We start from the raw sequence: 25,260 nt of genomic DNA on the forward strand, positions 1-25,260 counted from the left end.
TGTGGAAAATTTCAGCGGTGCTCCTTATTGATAGGTTTAATTACTCACGTAATTATAACGAGTTTTATTTCATGGTATAAGCATGATCTGCAGAATAATTAATTTTGATCTTAAGATACTTTTCTTCATTCTCGAGACTAAAGAAATCTTTTGAATTGAAATATTTTATTGAGATTTTCAATTTACAATGTTTGAAAGATAGTTTCCACTATATCATTGCTTGTCTTGCTTTCGTTCGTTTGCAGTTTATTAAACCGTATTTAACTGTCCTGTAAAGACTAATTTATAGATTTTGTCCATTTGGATTATATAACTCTTTTTAGTTTAACAAATTCACCCTTTGAACTTATTAGGTATACCTTTGGTACAATCCTGTGTGTAAATGTATAAACCTAGGTGATTTTTTAAAAGAGTAATCAAGGGAACCAAGTGTTTAAAAGTAGCTATACATTTAGAAGAGTATTGTATCATTAAAAGAGCCAACCTTAGATGTTGTCTCTCTCTCTACTTCTATGTACGATGCTGCTTAGTATAATGATCCATGAAATGCCCACAGACATTCCACAAGATCAGGCTACTGTAGTTAACTTCACATTCTATATTAACTTTTTATACTGGAGTTTAAATATGTTTATACATATTATAACATTTCTATTATACCAGCATAATCTGTGGTTCATCCCCCACCCCTCATATTTTTTTCTGCTCGTGAAAAGTCATTCAGCGAAATAAGTCATATCAAGCAACTTTATTCATCATGACATTAAAGAAAGACAGAGCGGAAAAACATCTTTGGCCCGTTGACTTTGCTGAAAAAAAAATATATGTCTGTTTCCTGCTACCTTACCTACCCTATTTCTTTGTGCCTACCCAAAACATTTTATGTCCATTTTAGGTCAATCAACGTTAAAATGTTTTAGAAAAACAAAACAAATTTTCCTACCTACCTGTCCTGTTTGTTTCTCGCTGGTAACAATTAACGACGTATTTTTTGTTTGGCCTCAGAATATTATGCGAGAGATACATACTGATCATTGTGTCAAACCCTTCAGCCGTCCACAAGTTTTACGTTGCAGTGTTCTCTGCACAGGGTTATCATGATATTTTGAGAGAAGCTTTATATAGGTATGCCGTGTCTTGGAATTTAATTTCAGGCTCTAACCACATCAGCCTCCGATATTTGACTTTGTTTACATTTTAACCATAAGGTCACTGGGATGGGGAACAAAGTATTGTTAATTTAGTTAGCTTTGCAGACAGTTTTTCCAACTCATTTAGATATTTATCAAGGTTTAGGTTGTTTCGTTGAATATTGAAACTAGAAATTTGAGCTCAATGAATGATGAATTCTTAAATATTTTGCTGTCAAATATTGCTACCTAATCTCAATTATCATTTCAAATCTCTACGTTGTTTAAACGTTGATAAGTTAGTGATCGATCGATATATCTGTTTGATCGATTGTTTTGTTTAGCATTCAATCTCTGTTCTCGTATTTTTATATGTTATAATTTGGCATCTTTATTATTTCAGAAAAACGGAAGTCTTGCAAGGCCTGTTTTAATATTTTAATGTAAATTAAACATTTGTAATACATTTCTTTACAACAAAATAAAAGTTTCAAAAATATTTCGAACATTGTATGTACAACATATAATTAATGATAAAATCATACTGTCGTATTTTACGTTTATTTTCTCTACCTCCACCACAAACCTATCCCATCTAAAACAAAAGTGCTGGCTTAGATCAAAATGCTGAAGAAAGAAAGTTTCCATTCAAATTGAACAAAAGTTTCTTTAAATATCTTAATAAAAACCTGAATTAAGTATTCTTGTTGTTTTGTGTCGTGATTGTACAACTGGCTTTTAAGACCTTTTTTTTAAAGACTTTTCAAATTCCTTAAAGCTTTCTTATTTTTTTCAAATTCTTGATATAATTTGTTGTAAATAAACAAATGACAATTTACGGTAAAGGACTCATTTATACAGAGAACGTACAATATAGATGCTTAAAGTAAAGGACGGAACATAAATATATATACCCAATAACTAACAGGGTTCTGGAAGGCGAATAACAAAGGTCAAAAACTCATTGAGGTTGAATAAAAAAGATTGAAAGAAAACTATACGAACTACAAATATTTTTGTCAACGATGGAGGGAAGTATTGTGGATAGTTTACCTACAAGCAATGTAAGATGCTCAAGATAACGTTCTAGATAACCATCGACAACACACTCGTTCGTTCGGGGTCTTTTTTCTCTCATTCCATATCAGATATGCTGCAAATAGAAACATTGCACATTTCACAAATGATACCGTTGATAATGATGACAATGAAATGGATCAAACCGGAAATTAATTGTCCTCACTCGAATGCCAAGCATTTATTCCTCAGAGCTGAGGGGCCGTATCACCATGAAAATCTTCCTTCAAAGTATGTCTTTAACACTCGGCAATGACACAATGTTTCTCCACATGTCACGTCCACTCACTCTTAACTGTTTGATGAATGTCGTTTTGCAGGCAACAAAGATTTCGCATGTCATTTGGATCCTAATCGTTTTAGTGATTATAATCGAATATGATTAGATATCACTACTGAGTTCTTTATATACCCATTTTGTCACCAATTTTACGAATAATCAAGTTCAATTGCTCTGTATTTATATTTTATGCTGCCACCTTCTACAACTCGGGTTTGTAATTTGAACAGCTGCACAATATAATATAGATCAAATTTCGAACAGAAATAAATATTCCAACAGGAATAAAGAAACTTATGCAGCCGCCTTTCTGTAAACATCAATACTCCTGAGGTTCTTCCAGTCATTGTGTCATGTGATGGCCATATGGATTATGTGGTAAAACATTGTTGTATTCGTGAGCTTTCAGTCTTAAACAGGCTAAACTAGAGCCTAAGTTTTGTGGAGGAGGTGTGTATGAGTGATTAGCCAAGGCACAACTAGAAGCGGAAGAAACTGGACTATATGCAGGAGGTGCATACCATGACAAGTCATTGTTCATAGATGTTGGTCGCGGAGTTATTGGTTGCTCGATTGGAGTCGATTCAGGTCGACCGTACATATTCCCTCTTTGAGCTAACATGTTCCTCTCATTTCGTCGAAATTTAGCTCTCCTGTTTTGAAACCATACCTAAATGACAATCAAAGGCGGTTGTTAAAGTAATTTATGACTTTATTCTCATTGTTAAACTTAATCTATTTTAGACACTAGTTTAAGATTACGGTCCGATAAAAAATTTATTTGGATGCTATTTATGGGATGTTGCTCAACGAAATCGGTTATGTAAGTGGTTGAGTATGATTATAAGTTTAACTTGGTCTATTTTGGTAAATTATTCGGATGCTAATACTCTGGGATGACAAACATAATAGAAAATAGTCATTGAATCATTCATCGTACAACTGATATTATTCAAACGATTTAACATATTGTATTATATATATGAAGTATTAAGCACGTATTTGTTTCTTGTATTTTTTCGTTGTTCCTAATAGAAAAAAAAATCATTTTTGAGACGTATAAGATTCGTGCTATTTTGTTGTCAATTAGGAGTCTGTCCATGTAGAAACCATGTAGTTCCTATGATATGGATGACACATGGTAAATTTTATCCCACGGATAATTTTGTTCCAATATAATGTTTATATCATATGTTTGTCAAATAGTACAAAGCTTTTTTTTCAACTCAGAATATGATTTTAAAGTTCCCTAAGAAAGCAACAAAATTTTGCATAAAATGAACGAGTTATTTCCCCTTTCAATGGATGTCAATTTTTTCTGTGTAATTTATTTCTCTTTAACCGTTGCAGTTAGTCAACTTTAAGAAAGGATGCATTTGCGATATGAAATAGATGATGATTTTTATTAAAAAGCAAAATTTGTCATGCGCCATCCATTGCCTGGTTTTTGCGTGGACATACTCTTAATCAGCTTCCTTTGTACTTTCGTGCACCATACGATTTAAATCAATAATTTTGTTATCATGATTGAAAACAAAGTTTACCTGTACTCTTGCTTCACTAAGATTCACTCTTCTTGCTAGCTCTTCTCTTACGAATGCGTCAGGGTAATGGGTTCTTTCGAATACCCTTTCCAATGCAGCTAGTTGGGTACTGTTGAATGTTGTTCTATTTCGTCGCTGTTTTCGTCGACGTTTACCATCCTTGTCATCTTTATCGTCGTTGTCTGAATCTACAACAGAAAGGTATATATTATAATTATTTTTTCTATATTTCCGGCATGGTTTCATACAGATTTTCAAGATACAGAACTATATTTTCAAAGGAATAAGGGTAACAACAAAATTACCGAACACAAATCCGATTCATAATCAAGTCTAGTCCAAAACAATCTAACAAAATATATATAACATCACCGGAGTAGCTGGTACTTCAAACGAAATGGTGGGTTAAATCTATCTTTGTATTACAGCGCGCTAAATCTCCCTCTTCCATCTAACAAGTGTTTAATAAAAAAAAAAATGGAGAAACAAATAAAAATCGAACTTAAACTTACAGTTTGTATGTGTTCACTTATGTTTGTCATATTTCAACTTTTGTCGATGGTTTTCAAAACTTTTTTTTTTTTTTTGGGGGGGGGAGGGTTCTTACATTAAATTATGATTGAGGATAAGATTAATTGAAGTTACTTTAAAGTTATTGTTAACGATGTAAAATTTTACACTTTATAATAACTTGAGAAACCACATGAGTCACCTGTTAATTTCTAATTCATGACTTATTTAATTAAGTACAACGTGACGATATAAAATTACTGATATGAACTGCAGTTATCGCAACTTGTTTCATATGTTAAAAATGTGAAAGGAACAAGTCAAAGTAAGGTATTCCTTTATATATATCAAAGTTAAGAAACATAAAGAGAATGACTAAGTCTTGTGATAGTTTTTTCTCAGACTATATCTGACTTCTGATCTTTTGTTAGTAGTTTTTACTTTAATGAAATTTCAAAGTTTTGATGCAGCTAACTCATATATATTTTTCCAGAGTAAGTATAGTTACTGTTTCAAATTTCACCAAGACCTTACAATCGTGCTCCCTGTATATAAATGAGAAATGTTTTAAAAACGATAATGGTCATAAATAATTTTATATCGACATATAGAGTGTGTTTTGTTTCATGAATGCTTTTTAATACTTCGTAAATATTTAAGTATTAAAAGTTATGAATACCAAATACCAATTATTTTATAGAATTAATAACCCTTGACTTTTTTTAATTAATTATGTGTGACTATATTTTTAAAAGCATATTTATTTGGCGTTTTTTCTTAGTAGAATTGTACATGTTGTAAAAAAAATTCGACACTGTATGAATTCATTATATGGAACTTTACAAAATGGGTTCATTTTATGAGTTGAATGGTCAATATTTATTGGCTCTTCAAACCAACAACTTGAATATATTTAATGGATATAGACCATTTTAAACTGTTATGGTACAAACTAGTTTATGCATGCAGCAGTAAAACAGTAAAGTTTTATCACATTTTTTCTTTCTCTAATAACTTAAGACAGTAAATAAAAAAAAATAAGTGCTATAGCCACCTTAATTGTTAAAACAGAAGAGAGCCTCTTGAAATTAATTAAGGTTTTCGTGCATTTGATCTGGAGATAAACAAAACAAATAGGGCTAAATGAATCTAAATCAATCTTAACAGCTTGTTGACACAACTAAGTAAAAGGACGTCTTGTTTATTTCAAATTCAATGTCAGTTATGTAAGACTTGTGGGATAAAAAGTAGTGACATAATAGTGTCAGTTATTTATTTTTATTATAATCTACATGTATATGTTTGATAATAATCTCCATGGATGGTAGGTGACCTACATATGCACAATGATAGTGTAGTAAATTAGCTGCAATGTATAGTGGTTTCTGTGATTATTATGTAACTAAAAAAAGCTGACAGCAATATTATAGAAGTGTGCGTCCGTCCGTTACTTCCTGCACGCAAAAGAAGTAACCGAAATAAAATGATTAAGACGACGTTTGGATAACGTTATCGTAAACAATAGAACTTTTTTAGGCACTCATACATTTTTGCGTTTCTGATTTAAGAATAACACGTGGTGCATTCTTTTCAAGTTAACATACACCCGGGTTTCGTTTAATGTAATAAACAATAAAGTTTTTTTTTAAACAAAAGCAAAAAAGCCACTTGCGTAAAAATAAGATCAGGCTTCTTAAAATACTATCAACAAATGAAATATAATATTTACTTAGATCACAACAGTATTAAAAAATATAACTCTCTGCGATTTTTTAAAACTTGATGTTATTTATATGTAAGTGTTCAAAGTTTCAACTATTGCGTTGTATTAAATTATATGTAGTTTTACCTGATTACAATATAATGCACTGTATGATTATGCATTTTAAAACATGATTTTAGGTAATATATCTGTTGTTTTATCTGTGTGGCGTTTTGAATAATCTTTATCACAGAATATATGAGAATTAGATATATTTTCCTGACATTTGAATTAAGACAATAATATAATGAAATGAATCGATATTTTTTGCATTTTGAAAGGATAGAATATAGAACACGTTAAGATTGGCTTTGGTCTTTCTGTATTTTCGTATATGTTGTTGGGGAATTTGTTATATTCAATTATTTGTGTGACAATAGATATATTTTTAGATTAATTCTAAAGGTGCTCACAATCACAAGATAACTTTTGTGTAAACAAACGGTTAATATACTTTTACTTTCATTAACATAATTGTAATTTGGGGATAGCTGAATCTCCTGGTTTTTATTTTTTACTTGAGTATTAACAAATCAGGTTATTTGAAGCAATAAAGTTCGTAAAAGTAAAATAAAGAATTACCGGCCTTAGAAACTTCAATGAAATAAAGTACACATTGTGCTGATATTTCTTGATTTAGAAAACATAAGCGTGTATTTGAAAACTGAACACTCTATTCATGTAGTAATAAAGTTTCAATAGTTTTTACTACGTTTGTCTTGTAAGTGTTTATGTAAGAGTGGTCTGCAAATAAGATATATTTTTATTCACCATTTAAGAGTATGTTTGATTAAAATAAGACCGGAAAGCAACAGCCACAATATTTTTCATTAACCCAAGGCTACATCCACAGTTTTTTTAAGACAAAAAATGCACTTTTCAGATGAGTTAAGTGCAAAAATGGGTGGAAATATTACTTTACAATCAGGTTAATTACCTCGATGGATACTCGGCACAGTCCTTAGTTTAAGGACCCGAAGTGAAAACTAGAAAGTCTGTGTGCAAGGCTTACTAACTTGATACCCCAACTCCCCCATTTGATAACACGCACCTTTTTACCTCAATTTTGATTTGGATCAAAATCTAAAATAGGGGGTTCACAATATTAATGTAATAAGATTTTGTGAAAGTTTCATTCAATTCCATTCAGTGGTATTAGCTGTTCGCAAAGGGAAATGTTACTTTCTATCAATACAATAGACTAATATGATGAGACAGATCTTGCCAAAAGGACAATAGCTGTACCATCCTTCTCTTATTGTAAAAAAATCATATGATTAGAGTTTACTCCCATTATATCTATGTCAGAGGAGAAGAAGACCTATCTAACTAAAACGAATACTTGGCTAGAGAAGATGTATCTATTTCATGCCCATATGTTAAACTATAATGTATGTACTTGATGTTGAGTATGTTCATTTCTTTTCATCCGTAACTACTCTGCACTCGTAGAGTGTCAGTCAATCGGAATTGAGACGTTTTCCGACTTCAAAGGCGCCAGCGTTCTCTCAGAAACCTCTACCATTGCAAACTCTACATACTTCGCTTGTAATTGATTTCTATTGAAAATATTTCTACTGGAACAAAACGGCAGATATAATGCGATATTTTTTGCTGTGATTTTTTGCGGAAGAAAACGACTGCACACGTTTAACGAGATAGAAAATTATGATGTAACATTATTTTTGTTTAGGTTTTCTAGTCTACCCGATACCGTTCATTAAGATGATTACATACCCAGAAACGCCAAATTTTGAATGATTTTGACTTTTGTTTTGACATGCTATATGAACAACATGTTTTATATTTTCTAACGGAATTTCTGAATGAGCTATATTTTGAATTTCATGCAGTTATAGAGTTTTCTACTCATTGTAAATAAATCATTCTGTTTGTTGCTTTATTGCATTATGTAATTGTAAATTTGCAAATCTCAAGTATTTGAAGCACTTTGAATTAAATAAATGTATGTAGTCATGGTTGATGCCTTAAGGTTTCGCATCTGAATAATAACAGCACGACAGCAAGTAATTTAACAATTTCAAAGTTCATTTACGGAATTCTTATTTTGCTTTGCATAGATTGTGATCGTGTTCTTTTAATGTAAATTGTCATCAAAATATTTATTATATTAAGATGTATCTGTCTCGTATGTACTGAAGAAAAAGATTTGAGAGTAACATTCGAAAAATCAATTGAAATCTTAGTCAATTGTATTAATACTTATAATATTAAGTTGATTTTTAAATTAAAGGCTGGATTTAAAACAGTGTTTAGGATAACAAGATTTGGTACTTAAGCAATCTTGTTACTATTGTACAATACTCATGCCTTAAGATTTATCTGTCTGTGATGCTATGATAACATAATTGTTGTTTTATCACCAAGTTATCTCTCTAGAGAACGAACTGATATTTTCAATAAATAAGCAGTAGTTATCTGAGAAAACATTCGGAAACTGCTGACGTAACTAAAGAGATTGACTGCCCTGTCATAGTTTGGGGGCAGTAGTTTATTTACCCAAAGCTGAGGAATGCCGAATAGCCGTCTCTTCGGAAAATCTTGGCATTTGACTGCATTGTGTTCTCATTGACATGTGTTGGGAGAAAATAATTGCCCTATCGGAATACCTCTCACTCATTAATCACTTTAAAACAGATTCACTCTCGCTCTTATGTTTACGTATTTACTAAAGAAGCATCTTGTCTTCAAATAACGAGGTTTATATATGCTCAAAGAACAACTTATCAAAGTGTAGATGATAGTAAAACGTCGTTGATCCTTTTTCCCATTCACTTTTTGCATATACTTTGTAACTAAATATTGATAATTAAAAGATTCTTCATATGCAAAACACTTGCGTGCATTTATCTGTGAAGCGTTTAATGTAAGGCCAAACATTATAGTACTCTTGTTTCCTGTTACTAGCAAGAAAAAAATAGGGAAGGTAGGTAGGGAAATTATTTAATTAAAAACATTTTACATGGAATTGACTTAAACAGTGCTCCAGCCAAAGTGACCATAAGATGTTTAGGGTAGGCATAAAAATAGGGTATGTAGGGTAGCAGGAAAGATATATATTATTTATTTGGAACGGAGTTATTTAGGAACAAAAAAGCTGCTTAACAGTAAAAATATACTCTTTTTCACATGACTATATATGTTTTAAAAATAAAAATATACAACTGACCATGCAACTGGCTCAAACTTGTTTAAATTTTCTTCGATTCGACTGTTAATTAATGGTCATACAAGTAGCTTACAGTTCAACAAAAAAAATCTAATTAAATTTACCCAACATATTGACCGGGATCAACATCATTTAACACGTTAAACTCGCTTTTTTTAAACTTAAAAGTGACCTTTAACCGATACATACTATTTTTGTATGTTAGTAAGAATGCCCTTGTAATCGCTAAAAATTAAAAAGTATATAAAAAAATTACTGTCGTGTCTCTACCTATGTTAGCTTCTTAATTGTTTAAATAACCTTAAAAATATTAAACCTGTCAACATCACAGTTATACATCTCTGATAACTATCATATCCATGTTGTTTTAAAACATTTACGAGCTCAAATCTTGATCAAAACACTAAAAATATGGATTCCTTATCTTCAACGTCAAAACCGTTACGTGCTTTTCTTGACAGTATTCTCAGGACTATCGCATTGTTCTGTTGTTGTGTTTTCTGCCTGAGACCTACCGTCTGGCTTTTGGCAGATAATGAATCTGTACTTTGAAGATGTAGTATTTATATCAATCATAAAACATCTTTATTTTGCCTACTCATACTCCTGCTGTTCAAATTAATGTTGGGTTTTCAGATGCTGTCTTACTTGCAGGGCTGTGCGTCAGTTTAGCCATGTTTGTTCTTAAGCAAATTTTCAATCACTTAAATGTTGCTGTTAAAAACACGTCCAAATGAGGTATAAAAGAGACAACGTTTTTATTAATATTTTGGAGTACCAGACGATGATTTTTTTCTTAATCTGCAGTGTGATTTGAGGATAGAAATTAGTCTTTTAATTGAAATCTAAAATGTTAAGTGACCATTTAATGGACAATAACAAATAATTCATCTTTATATAACAAGCAGTCTGATCGGTTTATATTTTGTATAACATGGCTTGGTACTATATGGCGTCATTAATTTACGTCCATTATACCCACGTCAGCAACTATAAACTTCGTTCCTAAAACTAAAATGTTCATTACCTTTTAATTTCTGTGTTTGAAATATACTTTACTTATCATATATTAACTATGCCCAAATGCTAAAATTTGAATATGAACAGATTATTTTTGTACATTTTAACAAAGGAAATATCAAAGATACAATTAAAACCACAATAGGGTTTACTTATATAAGATACATGAAAGTATCATATAGTATACTTTTATGAAAAATACACATGTTTAATCCTTCTTACGACATATAATCAATGATACCGTGGAAAATTCTGTGATCTCTGGCAATGTTTCTGATGAACATCTGCCAAACAGATTCATCCCACCTACAAACACTGACATAATACTGACCAGTAATCTACTCATCCCTCGTGTTCGGTGCCAAATTGTATATTTATGTATTGTGTCATAAACAATTCTTGGATGAAAGAAAAGGGTATTGTTTGGTCAGTTAAAAAAGATTACAGAAGCAGGGAAGTGTAATGTACTTCGTACTTCTACTAATAGAAAAGAATGCATGGGGTCGACTTTTTTACGGAAAGTAACGCATAGATCATGGTGTGTATATAAAGTATCTAAATTCAGTTGTATGGATTTCGATCATGATAACCCCCTCCCTCTCCCCGGCTCAAGTTCAATCAAAACAGAACTTAAGTGAATTAATCAAAAATTAAAAAAACAAAACAAAACAAAACGTGAACTAAACGGACATGACAAAACATCTAAAAACAGTAAATATTTTTATCCTCCGTTGAGCTATGTTTCATAAAATTGCTTTGAATTTTTACTGGAATAGAAAAGATTTTAAAAATGTAAATTTTCAGTTAATGTAAAAACAATTTAAGGTAAAATATCTTTTTGCTGATACGTTTACTATAGGTTAAAGTTGTTTTCGTACAATCGTTAAAAAAACTCCAACTTCTACCAAAATATTCATTGTTAATGAGTTTCCCAAAGTATGTTTTGTTAGTATACCCTGCAGTTTTAATAACTTTATGGGAGACATAAAGTGGATGCAAACTGATGTAATGTCTATATTACTTATGACATACGTCTTTGCTGAAAGAAAAAAAATGGTTGGCTGTGATGATCTATTGTAGTAACATACATATTGAAATAATGACTTAAACTATTCTATATTGGATGTTGAAAACGGTAAATGTGAGTTGTATAGAAAACAGTACACTGTATTAATTCAGTATTCGCCAGAGATTTCTAAAAGGGGATTCCAGGCTATAACTGGCACATTTGTGCCCCATTTTCCACGATTTTTTTAAAAATTGCATAAGGTGGGGTTGTAAACGCCGGAACCCCCCCCCCCCCCCAACTGTTGCTATTTTTCCATTAATCACTGACTGGTTCAGACTGGATTACATGTCGTGAAAATTAATCCAAATTTGTATTTTTTTTTCCAAAGGAATTCTCAAAACATTGTATTATTCAGCATGCGGTCACATCACTTGTATGTGTGTGTGTGTGTGTGTGTGTGTGTGTGTGTGTGTGTGTGTGTGTGTGTGCGGTTGTGTTTCCTTACAGTTGTTGAAGTGACAATGGTATTTGAATCTTTAATCTCCAATTGCATTCAAAAATTAATTGCAACCCACTGAATTGTGAGAGATCATTTGAAAAAAATAATCTTTCGTTTCTATTATTTTGGAAATTTATGAAAAATACATTGATAGCCATTTCCAAGTATAGATAAAAAAAAGTCATTCTCTTTTCAGTATTTTTAATACCACGAATGCTCTTTCCATGCAATTTCATGTCAAATTCTCTCAAGTGTATGACATGAAGTGATCCTCTTGAACATGTTTGCAAAGACAATCAAAGCAACGATATGGAATGCATATTGCACACTGCAGTTATGTAACCCGTTTAACGTATTTGCAGAAATCAACTTCATTTTATGACACAGCCACTTCACAAATACATATAAACGACCAGTTCGTATGTTTGATGCAGATTTTTATAGTGCATATATACATTTTGGTTTTGATGTTGGAGGACAACTTAAGGAATTTTTGTTTTACTGTTTGCTTTTTCAAGCATTTAGATGATAACAGTGACGCCATTGTGTATGAATGTTTTGTCACACTTTACAAACGTTATGTAGAACTGGATTGTATATTGTATTACATTCATCACAATTTTTCCACAAAAAAAGTCGTCATCATGAACTCGTGAATGGTTAAGGTGTATCCATCTGAAACATCAGAATGAGTTATTCAACGTGTCATAGTTTTCCTTTCCTCTTTCGTCTACCCTGACTTGACTTTTTATGAGCAGCTCTGTGGGTGTTACCCTACCGATGCACCTGGTCCATGTACCCAGTTTTTAGTACAGCCCGAGTTGCTCATTTACTTATGTTGCTTTGTATGCATTATTTTGGTTCATTTATGTTCTTTTGTTGTGTGTCGGTTCACCATGTCTGATCTTTGTCCTTTGGTTACATTCATTTGATTTACGCTAGAATCTTGGTTCCTTAGCTAACTCTTCCACACAAAAAAAATTGACATTAAAAATACTGAAAAGAACAACTTTTTCAGCTTCAGTTGATTTACTTTCATATGGCTATCAACGTACTTTGTTAATATAATCAAACAAAAAACAAAATTAATTTTCATTCACAAGTGTTGCAATGTGGGCTTAATACAGAATGCGGGGGCCGACCAAGAATTTTATTTCAAAAACGGGGTTCAGATAAAAGGAGGGTTTCTAGTCGTTATTCGAACCCTTTGCCTGGATCTGCCACTGGAATGTAAGATCATGGAAATCATCCATGCCATTTATTTACTCATGTACAATAGTTTTTATTTTAAACTTAAAAGAATATGATGCTTGGCAAAATTACGAATTCATTCAGAAATGCAAAGTGGATAAAAAAATATAAAAATTAATATTCAAATAGCCCATTAATTTTACTGCTACTGAAAACCATCAAAGCCGTCAAAGCTTCCGTCAGCTTTTTTCTTTACGTCAAAATAAAAACTTTAACATTCCGATCTTGAAAATCTCAAGTTTCTACAGAAAAATGTATTGAGGCTCCCATAACTGACGATGATACATGAAAGAGAGATTTCACTGGTGCCATACAGACGGGCACATGTTAGAAAACTGTTCAAGCAACAGCGACCTTCAAGCTTCTATTTCCGGGTTACGGTGTCTGTTTAGATCTTCAGGATTATGACACACGTGTTTGAAAGTTTTGTTTTTCTTTAAAGGATCAAGAGACATTTCAATATTCAGGATGTTGGTTTTGTTGTTTTTAGGGTGATAAAATTCAAATATGTAAATATGAGTAGGCTAAAAAATATTTCTAACACATTAATATGAAAGAGTTTTGAAAAGATAATTTACATTCGATGATCAACATGAAAAAGGAAAAAGATCAATTAATAAAAAAATACATCCATATAACTTTATATGGAAATAATTAAAGGCAACCAATTGGAGAAAAATGTGTATACCTAACTAAAAATTGTGATAAAGAAGCTCATTCATAATTAAAATTAATTGAATTATTGAAAAAAAAGTAAGTTCATTTATCATTATTTTTTTATAGAGTCAGCTTAATGGTTTATTTTGAGGAATTTGGATTATGAGTTATTATTCAAAACCCACAATAAGTAAGGACTAGTTGAGGTTAGCAACATGGAGGATATAAAACCATTGTTTCTTGCCTTTTCCTATTTTTGGTTGTTTCTTTGCAAATGATTATCATTTTCCATCAAAAGTACAGGGTAAATATCAAGCTATGACACTAACAATCTTGCAGTATTTTCATGAAAAATAATGCGTCAGAAAAGGGTCTATTTTAAGAACTCAAGACAAAAGTGAAAGTAGAAATAGTCCATTTTAGTTCGACCTGTTCTGGTGTACCAAAATTCGTGCCTTTTTTTTTCTAAAAAACACCTAAAATGATTTCTGACATTTCCTCAATGCAAAAACATGGTCAAAAGTCCTTGAAACTCCTTGTCTTTTTTTTCTTTTTTAAATCATGAAAAATGAACATTTACTATAGCCCCCTATGGGGCAAAGAATACAAGACTGAGAACTTTTAATAGAGTAGGCTAGAAAATCAGGGTAACTTATCTTCTTTCAAAAGAAAATGATAGTGAACTCTGTGGACTTTGTCCTGTCACTCGGAGAAAATTCAAATGAAATCATTGTTGAATTTCAGTATTTTGAAGCAACTTATATAAAAACAAAAAACATTTGATCCATTAATCACCTCCTGAAAGATTCTTTGGTGGACAGAAAAATAATTCGACAGCAGTGAAGGAGATGCTGTAGTATGGTTCAAGTTGGACATGGTTTACACAGACCTTTATCATTCGGATAGAGACGAATGGGCTCAACAGGATCGCTTACAAAGGAAACTTGATCCATCATAAATTATAATGATAATTGGTATAGAAACCTACTTTTATCATTTATTAGTTGTTTAAGGTGCACGCTTTATATAAAACAATACACAAACGAACCCATAATTACTTCTATCTTATCGGTAACGACCACAAAAATCATAACATAAGACAGAATTAACTTACAAGATAGCTCGTGAAAAATGCATTTTTTCGGCTTATTTGACGGAGACGTGATTGTTAGAAGATTGAACATAAATAATCTTGCTTGTTAGAAAATGAGCATAGATTTATGACTTTCCTCTCTATCATTATCTACATGAGCTTTCAGTGTTTAAAAATCTATCATTTACATACAAAGATTACAATATATGTTTCAGCACTCCAAAGTATTTGTGCTAATTCTAATTTACAAGTCCAGTCTTGCGTAGAATTACCAAAATTACGAGCGCCACACACGTTTTCCTGACAAGGATCTACGTTTCTTTCGAAGTTGGCAAATGAGCACTGGTGTATTTTGGTGCGAAAATGGTGGGTAAAGATTTGCCAAAATGTCCGCACCAAACGTAGAAATATGCACCAAGTACACGACGCTATATATCTGCCAAGAACTGCAATAATCTAAGAAATAATCAAAGAACATTATATGTTGTGAACAAATGAAGATAGTGTCCGCACTTGTTGGCATGTTCAGAAAGAAAATGTGATATTATTGTATTAAATTCATTTCAAAATAGATCTTACACGGAATCAAGTTTTATACGTGCTAAAGATTCTGGCATATCTATTTCTACAATCAAGTATTAAGCCACAACTCATAATTAGGGGGTTTAACCGAAATAAAAGACTTAAATTAATCCATCTAACTTCGTCCTATCAAGATGGGGGTTAACCCGAGGACGACGTTCACAAAAGTAATGTACGCTCGATCAAACCAATTATTCCAGAATTCTGTGTCTTTAATTATTTTTATAATTTCATAACTATATCAAACTGGCGATACCCATGGGACCCTCATACTACTAACAACAATGCGACATATATTCAACAAACACAAAGATATGTACATTTCACTGCAAACGACGACACTTTATCAACACCAGGATATCATTGTTAAATTAGCACACTATATATCAAAGTTATCATAAAAAGGTTAGGGTCGTATTGATAAACTAAGTGCAGACTGGAAAATGACGCCAAAAGCTACAGAGTTACATTAGACCCGTTTTGTTCAAGATTTGAAATGTCGTCTAAAGGTTCCCAAGGTCCGACGTCGTAGGTCTGTCCGTCTGCTTTAAGATTAATTTTGGACCTTTAATTGAAATCTCAAAGGTATACACACCAGAGGGGAAAGTTTAAACGGTTAATGTTTTAAAGAGAAAAAAAAAACATACTAAACAGTGACAATTAAAAAAAAATCTCCTGCAGCCGTATGCTGTCTGTGGGCCTTTCATGAAAGGTGAGAAATTTCCCACATTTTCTGCCATAGCTTTGCTCCTGAAACGACACATATACGGGTGTGCTGAAATGGGCAGGACTAGATATATACCCGAAACATACAGAAAAAAATGAAAATCCCACAAGATTAACACAGGCTGTATGTTCCTAACTTGGGACATGCGCTTTTTGGATAAGTTGGATAAGTAAAAATCAATTTTTAAAGTCAGAATCTGGACACCTTACTTTGATTGTACAACTGCTGATTCTGTGGACAAGTTATAATCAGTGATTAATACCGGGATAGACACATACAACTAGATTAAGAGACGTCATCAACCATTTCCTAGATTTCAGTATTGCCTGATTGAATGGCGTTGATAATGTCATTTTGATAGGAAAGTTAAGGATCAGCATATCTGTATATAATTGTTTCATTAGAACTAATAATGATAGACTTACCAACGTTATGTAAACAGCATGCTGAGTATGAAATCTGAGATTATTAATGGTTTCAGCAGGCAGTGGATACCCAATTAAGCATTGTGTAGACATAGAATTGGCGGCATAGTAAAACAGGGAAGGGGAAAATGTTCTTTAGTTTATATATATATAGAAACCTACGCATTCAAAAGTGGAGATAGGACAACAACATACCCTCTAAAAGTCTTAAATTGACAAAATGTTGATAACCAATCTGAAAAACGTTCTGAAATGGGGATACAAACGATTACTATCACTTGCAAACTTGTATCTTTAGTTCCTCCTGATTTAATGCAAATGACAAAAAAAAGAAAAAAGATCGGTGAGGTTGCAAACTTGACTTGTGGAAATCCAAACCTTTTTCTGCTATTGACAAAACATTCAAATACAGAAATTATTAATAAGAATCTTTATACAAATTGACATTTTTCGAGCCACAATGAGAAATGTGGCTGTCTAGACCGTTTAGAGGACTGTTTATCGAAATTTCTTGTTTTAGTCATTAAACAAATGTTGCGGTTTGATCATGATGTAAAAGGTTGCGTAAGATTTTCCAAGAGACTCTTACTGTGATAAAAGCTGAATATTTCGGGTATCTTAACTCATTGTCATAAAAAGCGATCCAATTTTTCATTTCTCATTTTTATCATCGTCAAATAAGCAAAGATTCCTTTTATCATATACTCTTCAAGTGGTGTATAATTCTGTCGTCAAAATCGTACATAAAAAACGTTAAGATATCGCCGCCTGTTATGTGTCTATACTTTCATTTCTATTTTAGTTAAGTATTACAAATTATTTCCATATGGGTTAAGCAAATACAGCCATAATTCTACAATATCAAAAAATAATTAATGATACCTATATTTGAATGTATATATATATATGTATATTTAGCATCAAAACAAATTGTTCAAACTTGACAGGCGTGGACCTTACATTCGCAGTTCCATTGACTTTTTATGAAGACATACGCACATGGGTTAAGTGTTAAAATGTTGGGTACGGAATGGCAAAACATGTATTTCAGTACATCACCATCTATAAAATGTCGGTTTATTTATTTAAAATTATAAAAAAAGTAAATTGATTAACTTTTAATATCAAATGCACTTCTTTGGACATTGAAAATGTAAACTTGTATTAATGAGATTTTTTTTAAATATAGCTTCAAGTATTTTAAAATTTAATTGGAAATAATAAAACAACCGTCCATCAAAAACAACATGATGGATGAAACCAATGATACCTTACCTATTCAAAGAATGCCGTGTGTTGCATGTGGGATATGTGGCCTTTCTTTATGACAAATTATGTAGTTTTTCTTAGCTGACAGTTTAATTAAAATTTGACGACACATGAAAATTTTGTTTAAGTGGGGTTTCCTCTCATCGTGTACGCCTCGATTTGGGGAATATGCTGAACCGGAAATGTCAAAAGTCCACAAAGTGTCAGTTTGCAAAGAGTAAATGTTTGTCTTTACTAACACTTTGTCTGGTAAGTAATGGGCCAAGAAAAGAATGAGTAGACAGGGAGAAGTGTCGATGACAAAGGACCGGGAATAGATGATAGTACTTCGAAGCCCTTATAACGTCCAGTCGTTTGTGATAACAGAATATTCATCTTTAGTTTATTTATCTATATACTGCATTTACATTTGCAAAATGTGAAACTTATTGTTATCAGTAGTTGTTTAGTGAAGTGCATTGGCTGTAGACATTATCAATGTCAAAATCAATTTTTGCAACAATCTTGCTGCTTATTGCTCATTTCTGCACCACTTAATAATAATATAAACACAAGAAAGCACTTGTGATCTACATAATTTTGGCGCATCAAATTTTGATGAAAAAATTGTAGTTTTTTTTATAATTTTAGTTGAAACTTTCTGTGTGTTTACGTATACTTTTAGTTTTTTTCATTCTGATTGTTAATCCTCACAGGAATAATCACTTTTGTTAATATTTTACATTTCTTCAACACGTGTTCTATTGTAATGATGTTTATACAAGCCAAGTATTTGTTTTATTTATTTTTATGAGCTGTTGATCTTCAGATGTAGTAACTGGCTCATTTTACTACTGCACAGATTTCATTCAGCTTTTATGAGAATTTATCTCAAGAACGACCAAATGTTTGACTTAAATTGTCGACCAGCGATAAATAACGCCATTATTGCTTTACGTCGAAGATGTTTCTCAAACATGTGTTCAAAAACTGATTGTGTTTTCTGCATTTTAGCGAGAATATCAATATCCCCCTCAATGTACAATTACTCTAAGAAAACAAATGTCATTTCATTATTTTTTTGTTGCTATATTGCCATCAAATCTGAAAATTCGACCTGAAATTTTGAAGGAATACTAAAATTATCTTTCCTTTTTTTTTCCCTTTTTTTCCTAACAAGAATGTGCTTAAACAAGCCTACTCAAAATAATCCATAGATAGATAGATATATTAATATTGTGTTGTATCATATTTTAAGGATCTTTAATCGGACAATCTATCGAGCGCTCCCCCACCGTGCAGAGCCGCGGCGGCTGATTAACCTCTGTGATTACGAATCAGCCTAAATATTGTATTACATGATGATTTACTTATTATGAAAACATGTTTCATATTATATTAAACAGTAATTTGTTGACATAAAACATTTTCGACAATTATTGAATAAGATATAGTTTTTTTTTATTTAATTGATGCTCTTTTTGAAGATATTTTTTGTTCAAATAGCACATGTATCGGTTTTTGTTTACTAGAAGTATTTCCAAATGTCACTCCCAAGACAATCCCATAAACTTCTGGTATGATTAAATAAGTGAATATGTAAATATCACATCAACAAAACTATTTAGATTTCCGATTGAAGCTATTATAAACAAACCATTTAAATCTATTATGCTCATAATTAAGTTTATAAATTGAAATAATAAATTAATTTTAGCTTACTTGAATTTTTCCCCGGACTGTTTGGTGACAGGCTTCCACTGTTTTCATGTCGGATTGTAGATTTTTCATCAAGGTCTGTAAGCCCGCTGCCGTTCATGTTAGGAGTACAGGCCTGATTTGGTAGTCCTTGCTGAGGGTCCGTATTTGCATACATTGCACAATTTTCGTTCGGTAAATCCTCCAAATCTAGTAAGTGACTTACAGAAAAATTAGCTTTGCTGTTTTGTAAAGCTTGGTGAAACGCAGAAACTTTGTCAAAATTTGTGCCAAACTGTTGTTCCGGAGCTAAAGTATAACTACTCATCGTCAATGCGAATCTGTGGAATATGTCCTTCTCCTCCTTATAAAGTAGCCCCCATGGAGGGTGTCCGGTGCTCCCTTGAGGTCTGGTGTCTTATCTTTCACATTAATCTCTCTTTAAACGTCGTAAGATCTGATTTTGATGAACTCCGATGTGCTCTCTGACAAACAGAAACTTTTATTTTCGACTGTGTCGGTCCAGAACACAGGGGTATGGTGAATCCTTTGTAAACTGATACCCGAAACATTGGCAGCGCTGTCTCTTAATCATCATTCAGATGTGTACATAATAGCGTCAATCTTTATCTCGTCTCTCATTGGTTAAGACTGATTTTAGAGGTGGTGAATTACCTCTCAGTCACCTCCTCATTAATTGAAGCTGATCAAATGAAAAACTTCCCTCGTGCTAGGATGTTTTCTCATCTCTATTGTATATACTTCTGATATAATAAACTTTATATGCGATATACCTCTTATCTATATTTTTGATATATTCTTATTCTTTTCTTCTTCAAGTTTGATAAAATCTACAGTTTTTTATACATTTTAAAAACATCCAAAATTAATCTAAATTCATTATAAGCAAGACTATTTTATTACAATTAGAAAGGCATCAACGTTAAGTCTTGTCAAAGAAAATTGAAAAATAACTTAAAAAAAGTTAAAAATGATATCAAACGATTTTTTTATTTTGTGTACGTATGTCTGAAATGTCACATTTATATTTATGGTATGAACTTGGAAATGTTTTCTTTTTCAGCTCTGAAATGATGCGATCATGCGTTCACATCTAAATAATTAGCTGAAAATATGTTTTAAAGCTAAAACGTTTAAATTTTCGGATCGAGGCACTTTCGTATAAGCTACGGAAATGCCAGAACTAATTTTGTTCAAACGGTCCTTTTTTTATTACGATTTTATAAAACTATATTTTCAGTCTGTTCAGACAAGTTTTAAGGTTTTATATGATTGCTTCCTGTTTTTAATTACATGCTCATGTTTCTTATGTTTATGGACATGCTTATACAAAAAAGAGAAAGTAACTTGTAAAATTTTTCATTTGAAAAAAAAACTCGGATCTTTGAACAAAAAAAGCAATCTGAAGTCTTTTCGACCTTATCCCGACACTTACTACCCCAGTAAAGCAAAATCAACATTTATGGTTTGGAAATCTTGTTTCACAAATTTCACCTACGAGTTTCGTTAGTTCTTCACAAATAAAACCACGGGGAAAATGTATAATTAAATTTGGTAAATAAGCATCCCAAGTAAAATGACAAAGAATATGTAGAGAAACTGTTGCGTCAACCGAGTGGAAATCCTTGAACAACCGCAACATTAAAACTAAACATCAAACCAAGAACAAAACCACAGTTTACACATAGAAACTAGAAAGTTCACACCATAAAGCGAACATGCAGAATGGTTCTCACAAAAAAATCAGGGGCGAACTCGGGTGCTCCCTTAAGATGAGTGTTCCTGTTTCTTGATACCAGGGATCGACACTAAAAGTAGTCCAGTAGTCCTGTGCCACCCTAATTTTGGAGAGGAGTTTTTAAAAAAAATTTCATGGAAGTCCTATGAACTAAATTTTGCCTTTTTTTTCATACGATCAAAGAACAGAACCGTCATTACCGTCTATGGACTACCTGTTTTACCTGTGAAGTAGTCCTGTTGACCGCCAACCAAATGAAGTGAGTGTCAAACCCTAGATACCTGTCACGATGTCTGTTGAAGGGCATGTTAAAGAGAAAGAATATTTATAACAGAGATCATTATTTTGAATCGACTCAACGCAGTGGTCAGTAGGATCATGATGACAACAGTACTACCGTTATAATAGAATGGGAAAAAACGGCTTTACAGGGGGTTCAATCGAAACTAGGCTGCATGGGGAGGGGGGCATTTTTGCTACTCGTGCATTTCCAGAAGTTACGAAAGTTATGCAAGTGTGCTTTTCCTTCAGAAACGTGTGTGTTGACGCCCCCTTTTCGGAATGTATATATCCGACACTGTCAAATGTCATTCGGATGTACTCAAACGACTGGCTCTACGATCAGGCCACTCTTCTTGGAAGTCGATATTCAACAGTTGCCAGAACAGTAAATTCGGGTGAATAGACAAAATTAAGAAAACCTACTCGAAAATAATATATTTATTTACGTTTAGCAACTATCCAAGTTACCCAAATTGGAAACTCTAAAGTCTTAGCAGTATTGGTAGAGGCTGTGGCGATATAGTTTCGCTTTTTGTGTCATCGACCCGCTAATAATCTCAACACATACAATATTTTCTAATTCATCAAGGTAAAAATTCAGAATAGTTCAAAATATATCTAAACACACGACAAGCATAATCCATCTTCTTCATTTGCGATCGTCTGCTCACAGCACGAGACTGCATTCTTAGGTAAACGTTATTTTTTGTTTATAGAAAAACTCATTTTTACAACATCTTAGAAGCAGCGAAAACGAGCAATGGTGAAATAAAAAGACATAACGCAAGATGGCTCTGGGGAAATAAAGACAAGCACTACAGCTAATTAGTCGATAAACTCCCCAACCTGACCTGAACACATGTTGCCGTCGCCATAATGACTGGGAAGGCGGTCAAATAGCTCTCTGGTTTCCGAGAGTGGTCGTTCCTCTTCGTCGTCTGCTGCCAAACAGTATTCATTTGATACTCGATGTAAGCGATTTTCTCATCGCTTGAATGCTTGATTGTTTTAGCTACTTGTTCTTGAATTTTTCCATAACTCATCTTCACTTGTTTTTGTAAGACTTGGTTACCTTAAGGATTTATGACGGTTAGCTAAGAGAAGATAAGTCCTTGTTGTAATAGTCAGAGTGCCAAATCGTTATGAGAGTATTGATATTGACATAATTGCTATCTTTGAGGATTTGTGGTTGTCAACCTCTGCATGTAAGCTGTTCGGAATGACATGAACGCAAGCGTGTATCTACTTGCATACACTGCATGCCAAAATGTAAATGGAAAGTCGTCTTCCAATGTATACCCATAATATGGAAAACCGCCCCATACAACATCTACATAAAATCATGAAATGTTTTTTTAAGTATACGGTAAATGACTACCCCTTTTTCGGTGAAAGATGTATTACGAACTTTTTGAGTTTTTGTCGTTCTATATTATGTTATGTTTTGCTTTGTATTTTTGTTTGTGTCTGTTTTTTTCGTTTTTTGTTTTGATTTTGTTTGTTTTTGTTTTTTTTGTTTTTTTTTTTGTTGCTCTTTTTTTGTTTGAAAAACAATGCAGCATTAGTCTTTTTCATGATATGCATTTAACCACTGCTATCTTAAGCAGGTGATATTATCCGCTATTCTATACAGTGGTTTGTCTTGACCATAATGAACCAAAAGAAAAGTTCCAATCAAATATTTTATTAGTCATTATAGATAATATTTTTATAATTATGGCAAATGTCCATTCGATATTCTCAGCATTAAACTGTCAATGGCACCAATATTGGCTTTTCATTATGTCTCTGATCGACTTGCACGTGATGAGAACTGGTGACGTGTGATATGATAAGAGTGACAGACTATTGATAACACGGATGATGGTCTGTTTGCATCCTTCTGATATCGAAACAGGCGAGCATTAAAATGACAAAGCCCGGGTTAATCACACTTGTATTGATGGTCAAGAAAGCTCATTAATTGCTCAAATGCATCTTTTATTTTGTTCCGTACATCAACGACATGCCTTCAGTATATCCAAACAATTTTGGCTGTGCTACACCACAGTAACGATTTAACAATAACAAAAATGTTAAATTTCAAGATATTTAATACTTAAATGTACGAAACATTGTTTCCATCCCCCCACCCCCCCCCCCAAAAAAAAAGATGTATATGTTATTTTTTTTTACAGATTCATTCTCATTTTATTCCCACCGTACGAGGTAACACAACTAACTTGAGTTAAAACGGAATGGGATGGAGTAGAATTGAACTTGTTTCCTATCATGGGCCCTCAAAGTTTCAGTTTACAACAATTATTAAATGAAAAATACATGAAAGGAAATATCTTTTTTTTTGTGTTATCTGTGTCCTATGAGAGACAAATCAAACGGAGGCAAGACTTCGAATTACAGTCGGATTTCAGTCTGATAATACAAATTAACTACGTCAAGTGCAACTATTACAGTCAGGGTTGTTATGAGAAAACGAACAAAATGGTGCTGGACATGCAAAACCTAGAAACCGGAACTCCTCAGCCTTTCAAGTTACAAAACGTTTTTTTTTTTTAGTGTATCGGAAATGGCCGAGTAGCTCCGATTGCGAAACCTAGGTGTCTAGGAACTTTAAATTTGTTACGGTAGTAAAGTTGATATTCCAAACAAGATTATGCAAGAAAAACGGAAACGATATGATGCCCGTTGCTATGGAAACCGATTTTCCTACCAATATTGCAAATGCTCCGATTTGGATAAAATTCCGTTATTAGGGTGAAAATGACATGCTTAGTTTAAAGTTTGGCATTTCAAGAAGAAGCGAAAGTGTCCGTTACCATGGCAATGGTTTCTTTGGTGGAAATGACATGCTGAATCTAAATTTTGTGATTTCAAGACCATTTGAAAGTCGCTGTTGTCATGGTGACTGATTTTCCCAATCCAAACTTCAACATGCTCTGATTTGGGTATTATTTAGTTATTAGGGTAAAAATAATGTCAAATGTTCAAGGTAATTATATGTGTACGGGGGGTAACTTGCCCCTCGTTTCGCGAAAGGTAAACTTCTGTAACCTTCTCCTCCATATAATTTATGGAGCAAAAATTGTAATGTAGAAAACATACTTTAATTAGCGTGAGGGACTTTATGTAATTATTAATATACTCTCAGTTTATATCGTTATCAAAATAATATTGAAGCTTGAATATTGAAACGCAGCAAATGTACAAAGTAGCCTAAATCCAAATGAGTTTACTTCTTTCTAAGATATTCAAAATTTGTAAATGACATGCAATTCAGCGAAATGTTTAGTGTACTAAGGGAGGTAACCTCATATCGTTATATCATACCGATTTGTTAGGATCGGCACTACATAGATTATTCACTGCAATAAAATAACATAAACAAATAAGAGTAGGGCATTTGTATTTTCTAAATATTTAAGTATATAGATGGAAATGAAAAATAACAATGGTACATATTTGCAATAGAAAATTTTAATAAATATTGAATAAATTATTTACCGCAGACCTACAATGA

The 25,260-nt window shown here is 32.5% G+C and overlaps 1 protein-coding gene across 1 annotated transcript; it reads right to left on the reverse strand.

Annotated features, from left to right (window-relative positions):
• Nucleotides 1-1,553: 1,553 nt before the first annotated feature.
• On the reverse strand, nucleotides 1,554-20,314 carry LOC148612985 (paired mesoderm homeobox protein 1-like). The gene is made up of 3 exons (XM_088594931.1): nucleotides 19,727-20,314; nucleotides 4,032-4,219; nucleotides 1,554-3,157 (listed from the first exon to the last, which is right to left on the reverse strand). Exons 1-3 carry the CDS (start codon nucleotides 20,028-20,030, stop codon nucleotides 2,831-2,833), a joined length of 819 nt encoding a protein of 272 aa, XP_088451057.1. The 5' UTR covers nucleotides 20,031-20,314; the 3' UTR covers nucleotides 1,554-2,830.
• Nucleotides 20,315-25,260: the final 4,946 nt, after the last annotated feature.

The sequence above is a fragment of the Perna viridis genome, chromosome 7 (genome assembly GCF_037379345.1).
Source record: "Perna viridis isolate PV_CMFRI_1.1 ecotype Kerala chromosome 7, ASM3737934v1, whole genome shotgun sequence".
Classification (NCBI taxonomy): domain Eukaryota; kingdom Metazoa; phylum Mollusca; class Bivalvia; order Mytilida; family Mytilidae; genus Perna; species Perna viridis.

Coding starts and splice junctions, on each gene's coding strand:
- LOC148612985 (XM_088594931.1), bottom strand. CDS start 20,030: ATGAGTAGTTATACTTTAGCTCCGGAACAACAGTTTGGCACAAATTTT. Junction 4,220..19,726: donor CAGTCCGGGGAAAAATTCAA/GTAAGCTAAAAT, acceptor TTTCTGTTGTAG/ATTCAGACAACGACGATAAA. Junction 3,158..4,031: donor TTAGTGAAGCAAGAGTACAG/GTAAACTTTGTT, acceptor ATTGTCATTTAG/GTATGGTTTCAAAACAGGAG.